At 47.2% G+C, this 17,109-nt stretch overlaps 2 protein-coding genes across 6 annotated transcripts in view; both read right to left on the bottom strand.

The window, feature by feature from the left end:
- Positions 1–328: 328 nt before the first annotated feature.
- POLR2J (RNA polymerase II subunit J) lies at positions 329–4,794 on the bottom strand. The gene is made up of 4 exons (XM_082201328.1): positions 4,646–4,794; positions 3,549–3,638; positions 1,591–1,765; positions 329–559 (listed from the first exon to the last, which is right to left on the bottom strand). Exons 1-4 carry the CDS (start codon positions 4,696–4,698, stop codon positions 524–526), a joined length of 354 nt encoding a protein of 117 aa, XP_082057454.1. The 5' UTR covers positions 4,699–4,794; the 3' UTR covers positions 329–523.
- Positions 4,795–8,381: 3,587 nt separating this feature from the next.
- The window catches only part of RASA4B (RAS p21 protein activator 4B), a 50,818-nt gene continuing 42,090 nt past the window's right edge, over positions 8,382–17,109 (bottom strand). For all 5 annotated transcript variants that reach the window (XM_082201223.1, XM_082201225.1, XM_082201224.1 and 2 more), the window contains 9 exons: positions 16,583–16,775; positions 16,101–16,238; positions 14,783–14,927; positions 13,895–14,064; positions 13,593–13,730; positions 12,093–12,228; positions 11,075–11,195; positions 10,804–10,868; positions 8,382–9,785 (listed from right to left, as the gene is read on the bottom strand). In XM_082201223.1, the coding sequence (XP_082057349.1) occupies positions 9,649–9,785; positions 10,804–10,868; positions 11,075–11,195; positions 12,093–12,228; positions 13,593–13,730; positions 13,895–14,064; positions 14,783–14,927; positions 16,101–16,238; positions 16,583–16,775 (1,243 nt within the window). In that variant the 3' untranslated portion in view covers positions 8,382–9,648. The remainder of the gene's footprint in view (positions 9,786–10,803; positions 10,869–11,074; positions 11,196–12,092; positions 12,229–13,592; positions 13,731–13,894; positions 14,065–14,782; positions 14,928–16,100; positions 16,239–16,582; positions 16,776–17,109) is intronic.

The raw sequence follows: 17,109 nt of genomic DNA, 5'->3' as shown, positions 1-17,109 counted from the left end.
GCTGAAGTTCTTTTTAAATTATGGCAGGCAGGAGAGTTGACTGGGACCATTTTGCTGAGCACTAACAACCTGCGTATATCAATTAAAAATGACACAAACGCCCTCAAAATTGGGGAAATATTAAATATGTTTGAGTAGATGGAGCGTTTTAAGTAGTGGTTGGGATTAATTAGAATTTAATGAAGTTTTGTACTTTGCAGGTAGGGTTCAGATTCTTAACCTTAGAGCAGAACCCTTTTCCCTCATGCTCTTGAAACATGGCACACAAATGATATTAGCTTTGTCTTCTTCAGGTCTTTACCAATCTTTTCAAAGAAAGCAACTTGGATGAAAAACATAAGTATAATTTATTAGCTAAAAAATAAAATAAATCAACGGGATCTCATGTCCAGCTGCCTTCTACACATATTTCTTGGAGGATGCAGAGCAATGTAAAGGCATTATTAAGCACTTGCTATTAGCCTGCTATATAAGGAAAAACTAAATTATGCATTTACAACAGATAGGCAAAAATGTCATGTACTTATTCAATTCCTTCTTGTTTGTCTTTGATGGCAACCTGAAAGAGAGGCAGAGAATAAGTCTTTGAGTGAAGTTTGATCCAGTTTCTCACAGAAATCAACTATTTTGTGGTAGAGCAGGAACAAAAGGGGAAAAACAATTTCAATGAAGGCTCAAACAGAAAGTAGGGGTTACATAAAGCCAGTTTAAAAGACCTTCCTTTTCTGCAGTTAATCACCTGTACTTACTACAGAAGAGAAAAGAGTCTGGACTTCAGGTGGGTTGTATCCCAGCCTTAGCCACAGCAGAATTACCAAAGGAAAACAGCAGAACCACACAGGGCTCCAAACTTTGTGTTGCAGAGGTGGTTCTCTCACCCTCCATGGCAAACTGAATCAGATGAAATTCCCTCCCACTCACTATGAATGCTACTGCTGCCCAGGGACTAGCTCATCCCTGCAGATTTCTTTTTTCTGAATTGGTGGATTCCATTTTGGGCCACACCCAATCAAACATGTAGCAGGGATGAGGACAGAAAAAAATGGGGTGGGGGGAGCTCTGTGAAAAGTGTATTGAAATTTAAGAAAGGAAGGAGGATAAAGCCTCAGCACTTTTGAGAGAAAGGAGTCCTAAGGAAATGGTCCTGAGTCTCCCAAAATCTCATTGGTGCTTCAAGTGCCATACGACTGCCCCATGTTGAAAAGTGAGGAACCAGCAGAGGTCTTACTAGGGATACTCCCACAAGACACCTCATTATAGGGGGAGCTACCCCTAGTTGAATGTTTCTCCCTATCAAGAGAAAATGGCTCATTTTTGCCATTAAACAGTGTTTGAACCCCTGGGTCAGTCCACCCTGGATGGCTCTCAAAACATCTCCTATCCCTGGGGTCTGAAAGGACAGATAATGCCTCTGCTTCACCTGGGTGATGGTGAATTAACCCATCTGGCGGCATGCCAAGCAGTCACCACCCAAGCGCAGCTTCTTACCCAGTTCACAGCTATATTTCTTGAGGCACAGAGGAGACACCTCCCACTGACAGGTCATTCCATAAAAGCAATGCCAAGGCAACTTTAAATGCGCCAACTTACCCGGAACCTCTCCTCAAGGAGGGAGAGCTCGCTGATGAGATCTGTGATGGCGTTGGTGAAGGCTTCTTGGGGACTGTAATCAGGGGTGGTTTGGACACGAATGATGATCTTATGCTCCAGTGGATGAGGGACCTTGTACCCTGCAAACAGCACCTGAGGGTCTTTCAATAACTGCCTGGGAAGGGGAGGAAGAAAAGGGACACACATAAAGTATACTGTGAAAAGTGTGGTTTGCCTTGCTAGATCAGACCAAGGACCAGCTACCATAGGCCAGAGGAGGGCAACTAAGATGGTGAAAAGTCTGGAAACTGGGGCTGGGTGATAACTGGTTTTCAACTTCATGATATACCAGCAGCTAAATACTGTAATAGACTGATATATCACAATGTCTGAAATGCATATTGGCTGTTGCTTCCTCCTCACCCAAGGGGAGAAAGAAGCAGCTGAGATACATCACCCAGCTTTACAGCTGAGCAAGACTCCATACCGCATCCAGCTCAGATGAGCTTCCTTAAAGGTGCAGGCAGATGGAGCCTGAGAAGGCCTATAAAGTATGGTTAAAAGATGAGAACATGTAGCCTGCAGAAGGAAAGATCAAGTGGAGATGTGAAAACTATCTTGAAATATCTGGTGGCTGCTGTGCAAAACACAGAGCAGACTTCTCTATACTGACAGCACTATTATTATTTTTAATTAAGTTTGTACACCGCTCTTCATCAGTAGATCTTAGGGAGGTTCACAGCATAAAATGACATTGTAAAAAAAACAAAATACATAATAAAAATATGAACAAAAAAACACTAATAATCCCCACTCCCAAAACACATTTAAAAGGGCATTGGGTATTGGCCAAACATTCTCATGTTGCCACTCTCCAAAACTCTTGTGAAGGGGCACACGAAGAAGGGCCTCAGTGGATACAGTGGTACCTTGGGTTACAGACACTTCAGGTTACAGACTCCGCTAACCCAGAAATAGTACCTCAGGTTAAGAACTTTGCTTCAGGATGAGAACAGAAATCGTGCAGTGGCAGGCCCCATTAGCTAAAGTAGTACCTCAGGTTAATAACAGTTTCAGGTTAACAACGGACCTCCAGAATGAATTAAGTTCTTAGCCCGAGGTACCACTGTAACTGGGCCTTTTCTGCAATGGTTCCCTGTTTGTGGAATGAACCAGGGAGGTGCAACAGGATCTTAAACTAGATTGGCTTAAGCAGGCTCTTAAATAATTTTAAATGTCAGGATCTTATGATCTTAAATGCCAATTAGGAGTAGAGTCTACTACAGGGATGGCTATCCAGATGGCAATTCCCATCAGCCCTAGCCAGCATAGTCAAGGGTCCATGATGATGGGAGTTGCAATCCAACAATATTTAAAGGCCACAGGTTCACTATATCTGATGCTATTCTCTACTTCGGGCATAAGATCCAAGGAACTGCGGTCTCCAGAAGGAGCTTGACTTCTTTCCTTGGGGCTGGAAGGAACTGGCAGAACATTACTACTAAAACCTCTAATGAACATGCCACATTTTACTTTCCCAGCAGCCTATGCAACATCCTTGCTTTCAGTAATTTAGCCAGTCAAAAACACTTGACAGTGTCCAACAAACTCACTTTTTCATAGGTATATTTGTATCAATTTACATGCCAAGGGCTCCCATAGGTAATCTGGGGAAGATCACCCAGAGCCCACCAGGAGTATGGAAAAGCAACAACCTCATTGTCTCCTTGACCAGGCATAGGCAAAGTCCGGCCCTCCAGATGTTTGGGACTACAATTCCCATCATCCCTGACCACTGGTCCTGTTAGCTAGGGATGATGGGGATTGTAGTCCCAAACATCTGGAAAGCCAAAGTTTGCCTATGCCTGTCCTTGACTATCATGCTAGTTTGAGACAGGTGCTGCTTTCAAACAACCCCACCCAAACCTTGCTGTAAAACGAGAGCCATTGTTACTCACGACTTAATGATATTCCCCAGAGTGTGATCTTCCTTGTTGATGGTAAACAGGCAGGCATTCGGCACTTTGGTATCCTTATTTATTGTAATCCTGGAAGGAAAAGGTGGAGCAGGGAAGAGACTTTTAAAAACTGTTTTGAAAATGCAAGGCTAATTTCAATGCCATCTAATACAAGACTTTCCTTGATAGGAGGCAAGGCTTGTTGCATCAGCTTTGCCGAAAACCCAACTTCATTAGGCCCCTTAACTTTGCAAGTCCTGAAGCTCACTGGTTGACTCTTGGGAAGGTCACGGCCTCTCAGCCTAACATACCTCCCAGAGTTGTGGGGACTAAAGGGAAAGGGGGGTGGGAACTATGTACGCCACCTTGAGCTCCTTGGAAGAAAAAGTGAAATATGACAGCAGAGACATCACCTTGCCAACAAAGGTCCGTATAGTTAAAGCTATGGTTTTCCCAGTAGTGATGTATGGAAGCGAGAGCTGGACCATCAAGAAGGCTGATCGCCGAAGAATTGATGCTTTTGAATTATGGTGCTGGAGGAGACTCTTGAGAGTCCCATGGACTGCAAGAAGATCAAAGAAAATCAGCCCTGAGTGCTCACTGGAAGGACAGATCGTGAAGCTGAGGCTCCAATACTTTGGCCACCTCATGAGAAGAGAAGACTCCCTGGAAAAGACCCTGATGTTGGGAAAGATGGAGGGCGCAAGGAGAAGGGGACGACAGAGGACGAGATGGTTGGACAGTGTTCTCGAAGCTACGAACATGAGTTTGACCAAACTGCGGGAGGCAGTGGAAGACAGAAGTGCCTGGCGTGCTCTGGTCCAGGGGATCACGAAGAGTCGGACTCGACTAAACAACACCAAAACTGCAAAAATAGATAAATAATCTCGGCTTCCACACAAGCTGGAAACTTAAGGAAGCGCGATTCTGGTCCACCCCATGGCGCCCAGCAAGTGCCGCCCAGGCCCCCCCCCCAACCCCCGCGGGCGATGCTCTTCCACTGATGGGGGGATCCCCCTTCGTTTCCACCCAGACCCCAAGATGGTCACAGGCCTCCCCGCTGCCCAGGCCATGGTAGCTTTCCTCCCCTCACTCACTTCTTCTCTCCTTCGAAAAGCAGGAAGGACTCGAAGGCCGGAGGCGCGTTCATCGCTCCCCGCTCGTTTGTTTCGCCTCCCGGCGCAACAGGGAAAACCGCTTCCGGGTTGGAGTCACGCTTCTGCTTCCGGGTGATTTTCACGCGCTCCCCCAGTCCGTTCGAAGTGAAGAGCGATCGCTTTCATACCTATAGCTCCTCCCTCTGGCGGCCACGGGGAGGAAGCGCAACCTGCTGGGCTTATTATCCCCTTCCCAAGATGTCTTTACCTCCCCCTTGTGGACAGAGGCGGAAACGCAAGCTCCCGCCACGCACGCGCGCTCTCTCCCTCGATTTAAATGGGAAAGTAACATTAAAATGTGGGAGGCTTCAAAAACCAGATGAATCGTTTGTTGAAGGCAGCAGCCCCCTTTTAAAAAAGCTTTCATCTAGCTGCTATTTATTTTTGTCTTTTTAAAAAAAGACCACCCCTTCATATGTTATGTGAGTTTCAATTTTGCTAGCTGCTTTCAACATCAATGGGTGGGGATGGAAATTGAAGCCCTATGCAAAATCATAATAAATTAATATGTAAGTACTGTACATTCACTTTTCAAGGGAGGCGGGTGGTGCTGTGGGTTAAACCACAGAGACTTGCTGATCAGGTGGTTGGCGGCTCGAATCCCCGCAACGGGGTGAGCTCCATTGCTCGGTCCCTGCTCCTGCCAATCTAGCAGTTCAGAAGCATGTCCAAGTGCAAGTAGATAAATAGGTACCACTCCAGCGGGAAGGTAAATGGTGTTTCCGTGCGCTGCTCTGGTTCGCCACAAGCGACTTAGACATGCTGGCCACATGACCCGGAAGCTGTACGCCGGCTCCCTCAGCCAATAAAGCGAGATGAGCGCCGCAACCCCAGAGTTGCTCACGACTGGACCTAATGGTCAGGGGTCCCTTTACCTTTACATTCACTTTGGAGCAGGTGAGCTGTTTGCCTGCTGGCCTGGTCCTCACTGTTGACGCACAGCTCCAAGACTCTCCTGCTCTCCCTTCTTATGAATCATAGAATCATACAATTGTAGAGTTGGAAGGGACCCTGAGGATCATCTAGTCCAACCCCCTGCAATGCAGAAATATACAGCTGTCCCATACGGGGATCAAACCTGCAAGCGTGGCATTATCAGTACCACACTCTAACCAACTGAGCTACCCAGGCATTTCTCACAACTGATTTTTTGTCTTTAAACCAGAGTTGGACCATACAGTCCTTCAAACAGAGGACTGTTTTCTGTCAAGTAGTCTATACCAACCTACCCTGAATCCAAGCGAAGCTGAAGGGTGTGTCCACCTTAGGGAACAGGTAAGTGTCCCCCCTCCCCCACCCGGTGTGCTTTAAAGCTCCCCTCACCCCCTGGTTGTTCACATCAGCACAGCTTCATTTGTGTCATATTTGCTTGTTTGGTACACACCCAAACCAATGGATTCAAATGTTGAGAAATAAGATTCCAACTAAACATTAGGAGGAACGGTCTGACACCAAGAGCTGCTCAACAGTGGAACAGAAGACCTCAAAGTGGTAGACTCTCCTTTGTTGTGTTTAACAAGAGGTTGGGTGGCCATCTGTCAGGGATTCTTTAGCTGCGGTTCCTGCCTTGCAGGGGGTTGGACTAGATGACCCTTGTTGCATTTATAGAATTGTTTTGATTTTTATGCTGCAACATTTCTGCTGCGCTGCATGTTGCAAAACCACCACGTGGCCTCTTCTGATGAAGAGAAGATAAATAAATAGATAATCAATAAATAATCAAGCACAGTTAGAAATGGCTGAAGGACTCCCAAGATGGTTGGAGAAACAACACATCAGACGGTCGTACTTTATATTTCAGAACAAAGTGCAGGATGCATATGCCTTCTGGCCAGTGTCGCATGAAAGCAGATTAAAAAACCAGGATGTGAAATGGTAAACGAGAGAGTGGGCAAGGCCTAAACTCCTAAATATGGAAGTGCTGATGGACCTTGGAGCCGACTTGGAAATCACAACCTCTTACAGGGGCCTGCTGTGTGTGTGTGTGTGTGTGCCTCCATGTGACAGCTTATTATTAATGGTATCTTTTAATCTCTCTCTCTCTCTCTCTCTCTCTCTGTGTGTGTGTGTGTGTGTGTGTGTGTGTGTTTAAATTTATCGGATTTTCCATGGAAACATTAAATCCAGATTAAACTGGGCAGAGGAGGGAGATGATACAGAATGGTGTGGGGACAAAGTCTGATGGATGTTGTACGAGTCCAAAATAAACTGCTGTGAAGAAACACAACCCTAAACCCAGCAAAAGCCGCTTTCAGACCTCCTGGAGAAGGAAGAAAAATCATTCCAGGTGCTGCTACCTTCTGCGTTGCTGCAATGGCCCACACTAAATGTTTCAGGAAGCTCTTTCTTTTCCATCCCTGGTGGTTGCCGCTTTTCCTGTGGCTACTGCCTAGTGAGCAGTAAGGTAAAATCTATATATGATCAGAGGCACTCTTGTTACCCTGTAAGTTCCAAAAGGCGAGCGTTGGTGCTGAAAAGCAACAAAGGGCAAACCATGTTGTAGCTAGCCAGATAGTCACAAACAAGATGGGAGTGTGTGATAAAAGAGACTTTATTCTACATCAAGAGTGGCTGCTGGCTTGGAAGGGCAGCTGTCCAGACAGATCAAACAGCCATTCGAGGGATAGAGAATAAGTGGCCCTCTGGATATTGTTGGACTCCAGTTCCCATCAGGCCCAGATGATGGTCAAGGATGATGGGAGTTGGAGTCCAACAACACCCTCCATTCAACTATTTTTTCCCATGCAATGGCATATACTCATTTGTTTTATTGCATGCAAATTTTATAATTTTAAAATTCCTCCTGTGCTTAGAGCTACTGCTGAGCTTGGAAATATATATAGCCCACCTGGTCTAGCTCAGAGGTATTTGCAGGGTTGAGGCAGAAGACTCAAATGGCACCGTTTCCCCCTCTGCTCCTATTATAGTAACCATAGACTACAGACCAAGTCATGAAAGTCCTGCTAGACCCTATTTCCCTAGAGTGGCCAACAAGGAAGTCCACAAACAGGACATGAGGCCAACAACCCTTTTCTATGGTCCAAGGTCACCAACATCTGGCATTGGGAGGTACACTGCTTTTAAGCATGGCTAGTAGACCTCTTCTCCCATGGACTTCTCAAAGCCTCTTTTAAAGCCATCTAAGCTTGTAAGCCAAGGCTGCAGTTCTCTCTCTTTTTCAACAGCTCTTTTAATTCCAATCTGTTATCTGCAGTGGCCTGGACAATGGTAGGGCCGGCCTTAATCCCAGCTGGGGACCCTTTTTTCCAGATAATGTGGCCTTTCTGGGAGAACCATTGCTCATCATATCAGCAAGAACTCCCATGGAGTTGAGAGGGCAGACTCTCCCATTCCCCAGTATTCAGACTGCTAGCAACATAAGAACCTAAGAACAGCCTGTTGGAACAGCCCAGCATCCTGTTCTCACAGCAACCAACTAGATCCCTGTGGGAGACTCAGAAGCAGGATCCGAGCGCAAGAGCTCTCGTCCTTCCTGTGGCTTCCAGCAACTGGTCTCCAGAAAAAACTGCCTCAGTCAGTGGAGGCTGATAAACAACCATCATGGCTAGTAAGCATTGATAGTCCTCTCCTCCCTGAATTTGTCTAAACCTCTTTTGAAGCCATCCAAGTTGGTGGCCATCTCTGCCTCCTGTGGGAGGGATTGAGTTGTGTGCTGCTACTACATGAAGTCCTTTCTTTTATTCTGAACCTTCCAACATTCAGCTTCACAGAATGTCTACAAGTTCTAGCCTAATGAGAGAGAGGGAGAAAAACTTCTCTATCCATTTCTGCATGACAAGCAGAATTCTATATACTTCCATCAAGCGACCCTCTTCTTGCTCGCCTTGCTAGCCAGTGTGGTGTAGTGGTTAAGAGCAGGAGACTCGTAATCTGGGGAACCGGGTTCGCTTCCCCGCTCCTCCACATGCAGCTGCTGGGTGACCTTGGGCCAGTCACACTTCTCTGAAGTCTCTCAGCCCCACTCACCTCACAGAGTGTTTGTTGTGGGGGAGGAAGGGAAAGGAGAATGTTAGCCACTTTGAGACTCCTTCGGGCAGTGATAAAGCGGGATATCAAATCCAAACTCTTCTTCTTCTTCTTTCCTCGAAACGAAAAAGGGAATCCCCTTGATCATTTCGCTTTCCCTTTCCTGAACCTTTTCCGACTCTACAATATCCTTTTCAGGTGAGGCGACACAGCACTCAAAATGTGGCTGCACCATAGATTTGTTTAACAGCAACAGGATAACTGGCAGTTCTGTTTTCAATTTCTTTCCTAGCATGGAATTTACCTTTTTCACGCTGCCACACACTAGGCTAACATCTTGACTGCGCTATCCACTACAACGCCAAGGCCTCACTTCTGGTCACTCACTGCTTCCCCCTCAAACACAGTAGACCACTGGTATGTATTTTCAAAAGCACCTCTGTCATGAGGTCTAGAAACCTACTTTTTCTTACTATTTTCAAACTGTTAAATCTGCAGTTCTCAAGAATGCAAAGTTCTGGATGAAAATCGCAGGCAATAAAACAACCAGCTTTGGTGTTCCATTAAGGCTAGGGGCTGAACTTCTACAGCAGTTGTTTAGGGCATAAAAAAAAAATCTTGCGGGTTTTCCTTTAAAAAAGCTCCAAAATTTTTGAAATATGGCAACCCTATAGTTGCTGTTTTTTAGACTGGTGAAGATGAATGCTTTTGTGTTGGATCTCCTAGATTTATCTCAGTTTTGTCTTCAGAGTTCAGAGGACTTGGCAGGGAGAGTCGTTCCCAAAAGGAAAGGTGATGCAGGTTACGAGAATCAGGACCCCACTCTATCCCATTTCCATCCCATCAGATGATCACAAGTCCAGAGAGAGAGAGACAGAAAGCGGAGAAACACCCTCTGTTCCAGATGTTTGGCAGCAGAACTGGCCGAAGGAGGCAGACATGGGCCTAGCTTGCAGTCACGTCTGCAGTTCCACAAGATGATTTCGGTCCTGGTTGGCCAAGTCACTCAACCGGGAAAGCTCCTTACTGTGAATTTCTTCAAGATCTTGCAACACCTGGAAAAGCCGGCTAGGTCTATCGGCATTTTCAGGGTCTGTAGCAGGAGAGAGAAAGAGAGAGAACAGGATTATGTGCAGGTAGTCCATTCATAGTAGATTGTCAATAAATCAGTAAGAATGCACGAATCTCCTTTCCTTAGTCATGCTGCAAGAAGTACCTTTTAACAACAACAACAACAACAACAACAACAACAAGCTGGAGAGAGCCATCCATGTTTCAGGATTCAACCCAAAGTGTTCAGTATTCTTTAAAAAGAGCAGAGGCAACCAAGGCTGAAGGCTACCGATACAGCATGGAAGCTTTCCCACTGCTGAATTTTCTATTGAACATCTTTCAATTTAGACATGTTCCTATGTTTAAATTGAAAATTTTCAACCAAAGAACCCCGTGCTTTCCGTACTACTTCATTACTTTTGGGTCAAGCCTTCACGCTGCTTGCCTCTGAGCTTCCCTATACCCTGGGATATCTTTTCTAGTCTGCTGCTCTGCAGTGTTATAATCCCAGCCAAACTGACAACTCTCCCTCCCTTACAGAAGCTGGCCTGAAAAGTCTTTAGTTCCCCCTGAGAAAGTGAATTGATAAAGCCTGAAGGATCTGGAAACCAAGCCTTATGGGGAACAGTTGGGGGGCGTTGGGTATATTTAGCTTGGAGAAGAGAAGACAGAGGTGATATGAGAGCCCTCTTCAAATATCTGAAGGGCTGTCACTGGGAAGATGGAGAAAACTTGTTTTCTGCTGCTCCAGTGGAGAGGAAACCAATGGCTTCAAATGATATGAAAGCAGATTCTAACTAAACATTAGAGAGAACTTTCTGAGGGTAGGAGCTGCTTGACAGAAGAATAGACAACCTTGGAAGGCGATGGACTCTCCTCCACTGGAACCTCCATTTTAAAAGAGGTTCAATGGCCATCTGTCAGAGATTATTCAGCCGTGATTCCTGCATCGCAGAGGGTTTGACTAGATAACCCATGGGGTCCCTTCCAACTCCATGGCTCTATGAACCAATCCACTTCGCTCTCCACACTTAAAAAACGGTACTGATGAGTCATACCTTCATTCTGGGTCAAATGAAGATTTTCATTTTTCTCCAGAGTTGATAGTTCCAAGTATTTTTCCCTTTGAACAGTAAGAAATGAAAGGGCAGAGTTAGTGCACCGTAGAATTACCTCAGCAACAGAATGAGCAGAGAGTTCTATGGCTTGGTTATTTATATAGTACACCATTTTTAAAAAACCCATAAAACAATTAAAAGTGAGACCCACCCACTCAGCATACCTAGGAAGGAAGGAAGGAAGGAAGGAAAGAAAGACCAGTCAACTTACTTCATTGCTTCTCGCACCCCAAGCAAGTGTCGGAAAATCAACTGAGCCTCTAAGTCGGGATCCAAGGGGTCATTCCATTCCCGCAGTGTAACCCCATGCCTGGTTTTGTCACAGCCCAGTCCTAACAGGCAAAGGAGTGTTGTTGTTTTAAAGTGAGGTTTCTTTAAGGAGGCCCAGTTTTCACAAAAGGCTGGAGGGTTTTTGTTCCTGCTATGTGTATTCAACAAGGTTTTGAGGGAGCATACTCATGTCAAAGGAAGGCTGCTGTGAGAGCTAAGCCTGGGATGACTGAGAGTCAGTGTACAGTGGTTAGAGTACTGGACTAGTACCTGGGAGAGACCAGGGTTCAAATCTCGACTCAGCCCTGAAGCTCACTGGGTCACCTTGGGCCAGTCACAGTCTCTCAGCCTAGCTTACCACACAGGGTTGTTGTAGGGACTGAAACGAGTTGGGGGAGAACCATGGATGCCACCTTGAGCTTCTTGGTGGGAAAAGGTGGCATATAATGGAACAACAACAACATTTGTGGTCCTTCAAAAGTTACTGGACTCCAAATCCCATCATCCCCGGTCAGCAGACAAAGCTAATGGGAGTTGCAGTCTAAGAACATCTAAAAGGCCACAGAAAGCGACATGTAGATTTCTTGTGGCAGGGAGTTCCATGTTACCACAGGAAATGTTGGCAAGGGCTAGAACACAGAAATCCTTTTATTTTATTTTATTGACTTGGTATAATTCTGCCCACTCCTTCACAGCTTGTATTTTGCTAAATAAAGGCTTTATTTTATTATTTAAAAGTAAGGTTGAAGGCAACTGCCACCCTACTGAACTTTCTGACAGTAAGAGCCCTTTGACAGCGGAACAGGTTTTTAAGCAAAGGCTGGATGGCCACCTGTCATGGATGCTTTAGCTGAGATCCCTGCATTGCAGGGGGTTGGACTAGATGACCCTTGGGGTCCCTTCACAATTCTATGATTCTATGTCACTGGGGTAGCTTTGGCCAATAAAGGGCACAGTACCGCCTTTGTCCTTTTGGTGGCAGCAGCTCCATTTGTCTCCTCGGAAGACGCCGGGGTGGTAGGAACACAGCATCCCTGCGTTGTTCACACAAACCTTCCGCAAGGCCGACAGCCACTGGTTGAGCTCGTTCACACACTGAAAAGCCACAAAAGACAGAGAGGGCAGGATTATATCATCCATGCATTTGATCCAGCACAGCCCTTCAGTATACAGTACAGCTGCGTTTTGCTTGTTACATTCCAGATGTTACAGGAAAATGGGGGTTTCGCTTTTGCAGCTCAAACTCCCCAAAGGAACTCAAGTGTTCCCTAACTCCATTATCAGTCAGAGAAGAATGGATTGAGGCAGAATCCAGTGAAAGCAAGGCAGATCTTAATTCCCTCCACCTGCTGCAACAGATTCCTCCCCCCTCCACCTTTGCAAGGAGGTGAGGACCTAGAGCAAAAGTCAGCAAGAACCTTTAAATACTTTTGAAATTGCCTAACCCCTTAGCCAAAAACCACCCAAAAAGCAACATAGATACACCACAGAAAAAAAGGCAGCTCACAACACGAGGATGGCACATCAATGCAAAAATTTGTTGGAACCACTCCCTTCAAAGGTAAAGGGACCCCTGACCATTAGGTCCAGTCGCGGACGACTCTGGGGTTGCAGCGCTCATCTCGCTTTATTGGCCAAGGGAGCCGGCGTACAGCTACCAGGTCATGTGGCCAGCATTACTAAGCCGCTTCTGGTGAACCAGAGCAGCGCACGGAAATGCCGTTTACCTTCCCACTGGAGTGGTACCTATTTATCTACTTGCACTTTGACGTGCTTTCAAACTGCCAGGTTGGCAGGAGCAGGGACCAAGCAACGGGAGCTCACCCCGTTGCGGGGATTCGAACCGCCGACCTTCTGATCGGCCAGTCCTAGGCTCTGTCTTTTAACCCACAGTGCCACCCGCGTCCCCTAATCGCCCCCCAAATACACATATTTCCAGAGCAGTATGCCAAGTGGGGGCCTTGCCCCCCCTAACAATCAAGTCGCCAAGTTCCCACAAGATCTTGCGAGAGCATCCCAGAGCCCAGTACGCAAGGCAAAGCGCGTAAAAGCTCTTTCGGTTCACCAGGAAAACTCTGTTTTCAAGTGCTCCACCTTCCGTGCATTTAATTTGTGTGTGATTTCAACTGGCTGGCCTTCAGCCACACACAACGCTGAAATGGCACAAGTATAATTGTGTGTCAGATGCTCATGTTTTCTGCCCTCGGGTCAAGCAAGCATTGCAGTTCCTAATTCCAAAAAAGGTGTTTCTTTTGTTTGGGGGTTTGTTTGTTTTTGTTAGTGTTGCAAAACCTTCCGGACCAATGAAAAAGCAGCAGGACAAAGGGAGCAAGCCAGGTGCCACTTCCAAGCCTCTCGAGAAAACAACAGGCTTGCAGAAGGGGTGCTGCTGGAACCACTGTCATCACCCACTGTAAGCTCTCCGCCTCCATCTAAACTGGACCCCCAACTACGGCGACCTTGCACTGCAGGTAAGCTGTGTCCGTCTGTCCGGCCTCGTTGGCGTAGATGATCTGCATGACATGAGAGTTGCCAAAGCTCTTCTCCTCCACCTTTTCGGCTGCCCGGATGCTGGCTGGCGTGATGAAGGAGCTTTTCTGAAAAGACAAGTCCCATAAGTACGCCACAGCCCTGTTGGATCAGGCGAAAGCCTGTCTAATCCGATACCCTGTGCCTGTGGCAGTTGGGCTTTCTAGAACCTTCTGGAAAGTCCACCAGGCGGCCATGACAGCAGCAGCAGCCCTTCCTGCTGCCTCCTCACCTTGCAGCTTGGTGTCTTGGCACAAGTGAGGGCTTCACTGGTTAGGGAGAAGTAGAGCTTCTTAAAGGAGGACGAGAGGAGAGGGCCTTTGCTTCTGGCCTTATAGATAAACAGAGGCCCTTCTTTCACAACCTGGGTCTGCAGGGAGGGGGACTTCTGCGGGTCTAATTCTGCAAAGACAGTACAAAACCAGAACAAAACTGACTGGCTTTTATTTTTTAAATAAACACACCTAGCAATCAAAGTGTGTCACATACAGCTTACTCTGTAGGGTAGGTCATTATTATCTAGCCCCATATTGCAGCGAGGAAGACCGAGGACTCAGCTACATTAGGCAAAAGAACCAACACTTTGAATGTGTTATAAACATACAACACCAGATGGTGCCGGAGAGCAAACAAATTTTCTGTGCGCTTTTTACATAGGTTTTTTCTTTTCTTTTGTTATAACGATTTAATTTCTGACTTATTTATAGCGTATTTTCCCCTTGTGTGTAGATCCACCCTGAGAAAGAGAAAGAATGGTTTGCCACCTAGGATTTGGCAAGGGTGAGGGCCATAGTTCACAGCCCAGTTGCTTTGCCTGTGTACACCCCCTCCCAGAATTCTGGGCAATGTAGTTTGTTTAGGGTTGCTGGGAACTGCAGCCTTGCGAGGGGTGAAATACAGTTCCCAAGATTCTTTGTGGGAAGGAGCGTGCTTTAAATATGCATTACATATTTAAACTCCTGGTTTTCAGCTCACCCCCCAACCGCCACCTCAAATAAAACGCTGTTCATTGGCCACACCAGTAAGAAAATGATTGGTTGGTAGCCTTGCAAGGCACCTTCCCTCCCTCCAATCAGAACAAACCAGACCCAGGCGCTTGGGGCTGCCCTCAGTCACCTACCTTCTTTCTCCTCAATGTCAATCAATTGGAGGAGGAACCGCTTCATCTGTGCGACGCCCTGTTGGATGGTGGGCTGCAGAGGAGCCATCCAAGGTTCCTTGGTGCGGCTGACACCGGCGTCCATGTTCCCCACATTCTGAACAGCCTGGCAAGCAAGAATTCAGAGAGGTGACCACAGGTCAAGGACAGGCCTCCACAAATCAAGTGAAAAGCTGGTGTGGTGCACGGCAGAGAGGACACTGGGGCCTAAGAGACGGAGGAGACCTGTGATTCAGGTCCTAGTTCTGGGCTCCATCGTTTAAGAAGGATGTTGACAAGCTGGAACCAAGATGATCAAGGGCCTGGAAACCAATCCTGATAAGGAACAGTGGAAGGAGTTGGGGATGCTTAGCCTGGAGAAGAGAAGACTGAGAGATGGTATGAGGGTCATCTTCAAATATCTAAAGGGCTGTCAACATGGGAGATGGAGCAAGCTTGTTTCCTCCTGCTCCAGAAGGTTAGGACCTGAACCAATGGCTTCAAGTTACAAGAAAGGTGATTCGAACTAAACATCAGGAAAACCTTTCTGACAGTTAAGAGCTGTTTAGCAGTGGAACAGACTCTCACGACAGGTGGTGGACTCTCCTTTCTTGCAGGTTTTAAAGCAGAGGCTGGATGGCCATCTGTGACAGGTACTTTAGTTGAGATTCCTGCATTGCAGGGGGTTGGACTAGATGACCCTTGGGGTCCCTTCCAATTCCAAGAGTCTATGAAGCTCTCTGGGAGACCTTGGACACAGTCAATGTGGGAAGCAGAAGTAGCGTTCAATTAGCACCAGGTGACTGGCTCTATGAGCTGCCATTCCTCAGAATTCCCCTGAGTGATGCTAACTCCAGGGGCATTGTGGGAAATTAAAATGGCAGCCATGTGTGAAATTAAAATGGTGGCTGGCTGTTGGAGTTGCTGTTCTGATTTCCCACAATACCCCAGAGTGATACTAACACCGGGGCATTGTGTGAAATTAAAATGGTGGCTGGCTGTTGGAGTTGCTGTTCTGATTTCCCACAATTCCCCAGTGTGAAACTAACACCGGGGCATTGTGTGAAAATAAAATGGGAGCTATGTGTGAAATTAAAATGGTGGCTGGCTCCAGGAGCTGCCGTTCCCATTTCCCACAATTCCTCAGTGATGCTAACATCAGGGGCATTGTGGGGAATTAAAATGGCAGCCAGCACTGATCACAGGGCCAGGATTTTCTGTGTGCAGGTGCTGGGGCTGGATTTACAGGCAGGGTGCTTTCCCTTCTTGTCTAGGAGGTGAAGTCCAGGCTGGCTCTTACCTTGGCCAGGAGCAGGAGGGTGCGGCTGGTGCGGGCGTCTGCGTGCTTCTCCTGCAGGTGGAACAATTTGGGGGACATGATGGCCGGAGAGAAGAAGCGAAGGCAGAGGAAACTGGTGATGGCGATGAACTTCACGTTCTGCAAGCGGAAAAGGAATGGTAGCACAGATGTCAACATCTAATAGGGATGGGGAAAGTGGGAGAGGGAGGGAGGGAGGAAGGAAGCCTGTGATAGCCACCTGTCAGCATCTGCAGGCCAGGCCCAAGCACCTAGTCCTCAAGGGACAATTCTTGGCAACCACACTGCCCTGGATGCCCACTGCAACGGTTGATGCTGCTCAAGCGCCTGCCAAGGAAACATGATGAAAAGCCCTCCTATGTTTGACCAGAAGGTCTGCAGTGAGTGAAGCGGTGCAGTTCAGTGGTTAGAGCAGGCCAGGACAGAGGCGAGGAGGAGGAGGAGAAGGATCCCACTGCGCTGACCTGGTCCTTCTCTTCGGGGAACTGCTCCCCAACCCTCTTGAAGAGCAGCTGGAAAGTGGCGCGGATGATGGCGGGACACGCCTTGGCGGATTTGGCGATAGTGCCAAGCAGGTCACCAAGATAGGACCGAAGGTGCTGAGCGCTCTGCTGGATGACGTTGCTTTCGCTCTGGATACGATGGAGGCTGGAGCAGCTGCCACAGGGAGAGGAAGAAAAAGAAATAAATGGGTTCCTGCCCCCGAGACTGCGGCACCTTTCCGGCATCATCGCTGCCATCTGCATAAGCCAGAGTGGACCTTGCAGGGAGCAGGCATTCAAATCCCCTCCCTCTGCCATGAAGGTTGCTGGGTGTGACCCTCGGGCCAGCCGCTGTCTCTCTCAGCCCAACCTACACCGCAGAGCTGTTGTGAGGATTAAACGGAAGACAGGGGAAGCACGTGCGTTGCCTTGAGCTCCCAGGAGGAAAGGCAGGATATAAATGTATGAACTGGTTTTACAAATAAAATCTGGTGTTTCTTGCGTAAATC

This window comes from Podarcis vaucheri, assembly GCF_965113315.1.
Source record: "Podarcis vaucheri genome assembly, chromosome: 15".
NCBI classification, from domain to species: Eukaryota; Metazoa; Chordata; class Lepidosauria; order Squamata; family Lacertidae; genus Podarcis; species Podarcis vaucheri.
Note: the sequence above shows the minus strand (reverse complement) of the source record. Positions and strands in the feature narration are given on the sequence as shown.